This window comes from Neophocaena asiaeorientalis, unplaced genomic scaffold (assembly GCF_003031525.2).
Source record: "Neophocaena asiaeorientalis asiaeorientalis breed wild unplaced genomic scaffold, Neophocaena_asiaeorientalis_V1.1 scaffold353, whole genome shotgun sequence".
Lineage (NCBI taxonomy): Eukaryota > Metazoa > Chordata > Mammalia > Artiodactyla > Phocoenidae > Neophocaena > Neophocaena asiaeorientalis.
Window position 1 is genome coordinate 718,393 of NW_020175261.1, and position 7,015 is coordinate 725,407.

Genomic DNA, 7,015 nt, shown 5'->3' on the forward strand with positions numbered 1-7,015 from the left:
TAATTTTAATAGGGGAAATTTTTTTTTTTTTTTTTTTTTTTTTTTTTTTTTTGCGGTACACAGACCTCTCTCACTGCTGTGGCCTCTCCCGTTGCGGAGCACAGGCTCCAGACAGGCAGGCTCAGCGGCCATGGCTCACGGGCCCAGCCTTTCTGCAGCATGTGGGATCCTCCCGGACCGGGGCACGAACCCGTGTCCCCTGCATCGGCAGGCGGACCCTCAACCACTGTGCCACCCGGGAAGCCCGGACATTATCATCTTAATGAATGAGTCCTAAGCATAGTAACTCTAGGGTTGCATGGTTTAATTATACATTCCATAAACCCAAGCCTTTAATATTCTTTTTTTTTTAACAATTCTAAATACACACACTGTTTTCAACGGAGCAAATAAAATTTAAAATCTCATATATCATCAAATTCAATAAAAAATGTAAATACTCTTGCAGACTGTATTTTTTGAGTTTCAAAATTACCAAAAGCTACCAGAACTTTTAATATGCATTAACATATAACTGCAATATAAATATAAGATTTAAAACATATAGTTTTTATTACACTAAAGAATATACAAACATTAATATACAAATTACTTCAAACTGCTAATCATCCATAGTTTTCTTTAACAAAACAGAATGAAGGTCAACTAAGTACAAGTATCATAACGTACAAAATAAACCTAGAAGTTATTTCTTTGCATTAAAGATCATTTCAGAATGATACTTCATGAGCATGGCAGGGACTATATATACATTTTATCATATTTCTCAGTACTTCATGTCAAAGCATATATGCAATAAGTGCTAAAATAGAAAAAAAATCAGTAAAACTATAATATTCCCAGATATCTAAACTATCTGCCCAGCATTTTAAATTCATTTAAATATCAAAAAAAGTTATTCATCAATTTCAATTCTGACATTCCAATCAATGAACACGCAAAGCTTTATTTAAAAAAATAGTAATCCATACACTATGGAGGGAAGTGTAAAATGGTACAATCACTTTGAGAAAAGGTCTGGCAGTTTCTTAAAAAGTTAAACATATATCTTCCTTAATCCAGCATTAAGTCCATAACACATTTATACAATAATATACATAATAGCCAAAATCCGGAAATAGCCCAGAAGTCCGTCAAAAGATAATGGATAAACAAACTGTGGTATATTTATAAAATGGATACTACTCAGCCACAAAAAACAATGAACTACTGATTAGAGGATGGATGAATATTAAAAACATTAAGACGGGTGAAAAAAACAGAAACAAAGGATCTACACTATATATGATCTCAATTATACTGTGTCATAGAACAAGCAAAACTTATCTGTTTTTTTAGAAATTAGTGTTTTTTTAAAAACAGTGGTTGCCTGAGGTACCAGGGTATTGGTTAGGAAGGGGCAGGAGAGAACTTTCTGGGGTGATAACTTTTAAAATCTTGATGGGGGTTTAAGCTACACAGGTGTAGTCATTTGTCAAAACTCATCAAATGGTGCATTTAAGATTTGTGCATTTCACTGTTTGTAAATCTTACCTAAAAAATCATACACACACAAATAAATATTGAACTCCAGTTCATAATACTCATGCTGAAGTGTTTATGGGTAAAGTATTCTAATTCTGCAACTTGTTTTAAAATAAGTTTTCTTAAAAAAAAAGTATGGATGGATAGACAGACAAACATGTGATAAAGCAAATACGGCAAAACATTAATTGTAGAATGTAGGTGGTAGGCATATGAATGCTTACTATAAATTTTTTCATTTCTATACATTTGAAGGATTTCTTAATCTTTGTAACAGAGGTGAATTCACACTCATGAAAGATCTACTAACAAAGTGTAAGTCTAATGATACATCCATTTTAGTTTAAATTGTTTGGGCTAACTTGGGTGGTATTTTTATTTATTTATTTACTTTGCTTTCTACTATTTACAAAGGAAGTGGAAACTAAAAATAAATTATATAAATTCACATTATAGCTGCTACTTTTAATGAAACAACTTTAAGAAGATACATTTAAAAATACAGAACAAATTTCTCAAAATTATATACAAGATCTAGCATGACTGCTAATGTTTAATTAGGTTGCATATTTTAAGAATTTACTCTTTTGTATTTGTTAAGTACTGCAACCATATTTCATCTAATTATTTTTAACTATTTATAATCAAAGTCACCATCAAATATTTAATTGATTTTGAGAATTTGTGAATCTTAACATTTCAAAAAAATAAATATATTATGAAATTTAGACATGGTACATTTGGCATCTATTATATCACCTAAAGAAATGTATTTCAATTATGCCTCATCAAAAAAATTTACCTCTATAGTACTGAATTCTTTGTTTCATGGCACACACAAAGAGTACACAAATCAGTACAATGTATTACCATGTATTTAAAAGAACATGTATTAACAATGCATTTAACCACTATCATCTACAGTATATATTAATTACAATTTACCACACTTAATTATTTAAACATATCTATTTAAAACTTGACATTACTCTAAAAGAAGGCACATGGAAAATAATTCATATTTCAAACATTTTCATGTAAGTAAAGAGGCAAGGGTAGAGTGAATCTTTCAAAAATAGAATAACACCAAGTTGATGTCGCATTATACAAAAAAGGAAAATATTTAATTTGAATATTTTAAGAAATCTGGCATTTGTTAGAAATGAAAGAGCTTCATTAACTTTTTCAGAATGCCACTATAAATCATACCTAGGTTTATAAAATCATAACTTGTAAAAAAACAAACATCCATTTAAGTTCAAATGGATAAGAAAAGACAAGAAGGTGGCAAGAATAACTAGGCACTATCTAAATTTCTAATATGTTGGATGAAATAGTATTTCTACAGAACCAAGTCTACATTTTAAAAATAAAAACACTCTTTCCTATGTTTTTCCAGCATTACATTTCGTAAGTAAACTCACGGCCCCAAACAGCTCTCTATAGTAGGATGTCTGGTGGCTTCAATTGTATTCCATTGGTACTAATAGAATTTGCCCTTATATATTCCCCTTAGTGAAACTTGTCCTCAGCAAAAACTGCTAATGTAAGTTGGTAAGTAGTCAAAAACTCAAAAAAGTCTCAATATAGAAAGAAAAAGAAAAAAGCTTTAGCTCTTAATTTCCCTAAGATACTCTGCAAGGTAATAATAAACAGCCTCTAAAAAGAGTTCAGTCATCAAACAAGTCTTCTTTACACAGAAATTCCCATAAACTATACTATGCTAATTATAATTGCATAGGTGGGGAGATGGAGCAATGAAAATGGAGCAGAACCACATTCACTTTAATTTTTGCAGATTAAAATTAAACAAGATTGACTCAGAAAAACTGCTGCAGTAAACTCACTGCAATAAGTGTAATTCTGTTGTTTAAAAATATGTAAAATAAGGTTTTTATTCTACTCAGTCCCTACATGCTAACAAGTCTGTCACATGACATAAGCAACGAAACAACAATCTTGAACACTGCTGGAGAAAAATAGACTGTAGCAGACTATGTTTACACTGTTTTCTGGGCAGCAAAAAAATTTTCAAGGGCAATTTTATATAGTATACATTTTTAGCTTCCACACTTATATTAGAATCTAACCACCAAAAAAGATGTATATTGCACTTTTTTGAACACATAACTTGGCTAAAAACATTTCACAGAATTAATGTTCCACAGAACACACCTGGAAAACTGATTTAGCTGTACAAAGTCAGCATTCAAATTGAACTTTCATTAACAATTCTGAGTAGTACCATGCTAAGATTATAACATGAATTACATTTTGTATGGTAATTTGCTTTCAATCATTTCAAAAAGTTAAAGCTTACTACCTTAAAGATTTATTGGAATAATATTGTAAAAACATTACCTCAAATAAGAATTATAAGATTCATTAGACTGAAAGAAAAGTCAAAGCACAGATTAAAGATGAAATTGTCAAAAGGATATATCATACATTCAAGGCATTTTTATAATAAAATATTTAACTCTAACAGCAGATACAAAACGCCAATGAAATTAAGCGGTCAACAAGCTAAAACGGTACTGTAAGAGTCCGTTTTATTTTTATTCTTTCTATTCCTATAGCCATAGTCTAAATTTCAGATTTAATTTCCCCTCACTACAATACCCACCCTGAAATGCTGCTATTATGACATTAAGTCAGCGCTCTAGTCATATGTCCCTAGTCAAAAGCCTTCCATGGCTTGCCATTATATATTCACATTCGATTCCTTAAAAACAGCATTTAATGTAATCCATAATGTGGCACCAACCAGCTTCCAACTTCCAAATTGATATCCCTCAATTTACCTTCACCCACTCTTCGACAAAAATTTCTGAAAATCTAATATGATTTAGGCACCATGTTAGGTTTCAAAATACTCTATTCCAGTGGTTCTTTGAGTGGTTTTTTCACTTGCATCAGAATCTCTCTAGAGAACTTACTAAAACAGATTGCTGTACTCTACCCCTCAAGTTGCTGATCCGAAAGGAATGGATTTACACATCTCACAAGTTCTCAAGAGATGCTGATGCTGCTGGTCAGGGTCTACTCTTGGTGAACCACTGCTCTACACCACAGGCCATGAGCCGAAAGCCCACTGGCTGAATGAGGCCCATTCACGTTTCGTCTATTTATTATTTTAAATAATTTTAATGATTTGCAAATGTTTTACAAATAAAAATTTCTCATAAAAATGCAGATTTCTGGCTCATTTCTGCATGTAAAAATTCTGCTGGAGCTCAAGGGTAGCTACACCAGTTAGTCAAGGTCTATGTCCTTGTCCAGATTATCACAGCCCTAATTGGCCCTATGCTCACTTAAAATCACTTAAACATCACCTGGCTTAGCACTGTATTTGTGCTTATACACTCTGACCCACTTTTTCTCATTCTCTATGCCTTTTTCATGCTGCTCACTCTAGCATAAACATCCTTTCTCCCCAATACGGCTGAAATCCTACCTACCCCATTCTAAAGCTTGGCTTGAATATCCTTCCTCAACACAGTTCCAGCAAAAATAGAAATCCTTAAGTAATAAACATATTAAAGATTTAACATAAATGTCTATGTGTGCTTTAAGAATCAAGGTTTTATTTCCACAAATACTAAAATAGCAATATTTACAAAAACATAAAAGACTATAGATATCATAAATTATAAACATATAATTTTTGCTATTTTTATTCTAAATAAAATTTTAATTTTGTTCATTAAAGTTTTTACTGTGATTTTACTGTGAAAGAAATCTTTTTCATACTAAGACATTGCAAATGAATTGACGTATTAAATCTTGTAGTCAAAATATATAACAGCTCCAATAGAATATCTTATTTTGCTGGACAAAAAAAGGAGGAGGAGGAAGGGGGTAATTGACACAATTCCCCTGATTTCATAACCCACCAATTTTTAAAAGCAATTTTAATGAAATAAATGTTTCTAATTTTTTAACATGTAGGATATTTTTGTGGATTTTTACTTCTGTGGAATGGCAGGGGGAAAAAAATTACAGAGAAACAAAAACTGAGTGCTGGTCATTGCTCTGCCATAAAGAGCTTTGTTACATCAAGTAAATCATTGAGTTCTCCCTGGACCTCGGTTTCATTACCTCAAAACTGAGGTGGGAAAAAGTGTTCTCCAAATACCTTCCATCCCTAAAATCCTAGGACTTACTCCGTCAAAGAATGAAAGCATAAAAATCAATGTCATACAGACAAGCTTCTATTAGGCTAGTATTGCTTCTAAATTAGATTGACTTAAAAACTTTGAACTACACACAGCTTTCAAAGTGCTAATTAAAAATGCTGAAGATTCAGAACTTTGAAAGAATACTTATGTATTTATATATGTTATTTATATATATGTTAATAACCAAAATAAAACATCTTTTGTAAGGCCAACAATTAAAACATCTTAGGAAAAAAATTAGAGGAAGACAAAAAAATTTATAACCATACCAATCAGCGTTTTAATATATATCAAAGGAAAATTAAATAATTAGAAAATCATGTCAAAAAAGCCTTTTTCATAATAGAGATTAGCAATATTTTTTAAGAATATGTACTCTGGGACTTCCCCGGTGGTCCAGTGGTTAAGACTCTGTGCTTCCACTGCAGGGGGTGTGGGTTCGACCCCTGGTCAGGGAACTAAGATCATAACATGCCGTGCGGCGTGGCCAAAAAAAAAAAAGAATATGTACTCTGCTTCAGGATATTCCCAAATGAAAGTAATTTGGCCAAAATTAAAATTATCAAATTGCAAGACTGCAAAAAAAATCTTAGAGACTATTATATTCAGATAGATCATGCCGTAAGCGAATTGCTTTCAGCTTCTCCACTTCAATTTTTGCTCTTAGCAGCTCTTCCTCTAGCTGCTGCCTTCTTTTCAATCCATCCCTCTTCTCCTGAACATATAATCCAAAATTTTTTTGATTTTCTAAAATTATCTGATGCTCCTCTTTCAGCATTTGCAGAATCTGAGGATCATACCCTAACTGTGACCTAAAATTTTCTCCACTTTCATGCCGAAAAAAATCATCTCTCCTTGGGATAGAAGATGGAGACGATGTCATTCTCATATCAACAGAGGAAAGTGACGGTGACAAAGATCTTTCCATAACATGTACTAATTCATGTTCTTCTCTTTGCTCTAAAGTATCACTCTGTTGAGAATTTAAAACCAGTGGAGGAGGGGGCTTAATGTCTTCTTCTTGCTTCACCTCCACTGTAATAGCAACTGGATGGTGGTCCAACATTACCTGTAGTGAACTTGTACCAGCCTGTGCTTCCTCATCCAAGTTTGCACTACAGCACACAAAAAAGCATTATAAAATGTAAATCAAATGAATATAAGAGCATTTTAAAGCATAATTTCATATTTAATATACATTAAATTATCAAGCTATAAAGAAAACTATGAAACAAAAAATATTTTTAACCCTTGCAATAATAAATTAAAGTGACTATGGTTGGGATTTTAATTTTATATATATATATATA

The 7,015-nt window shown here is 32.0% G+C and overlaps 2 protein-coding genes across 2 annotated transcripts in view; both read right to left on the reverse strand.

Moving 5' to 3' along the window:
- The window catches only part of RAD54B (RAD54 homolog B), a 97,102-nt gene that overhangs the window by 46,202 nt on the left and 43,885 nt on the right, over positions 1-7,015 (reverse strand). The gene's annotated exons all lie outside the window — the stretch shown is intronic.
- The window catches only part of FSBP (fibrinogen silencer binding protein), a 4,957-nt gene continuing 4,157 nt past the window's right edge, over positions 6,216-7,015 (reverse strand). The window contains exon 2 of the mRNA XM_024765418.1: positions 6,216-6,820. Coding sequence (XP_024621186.1) covers positions 6,295-6,820 — 526 coding nt within the window. The 3' untranslated portion in view covers positions 6,216-6,294. The remainder of the gene's footprint in view (positions 6,821-7,015) is intronic.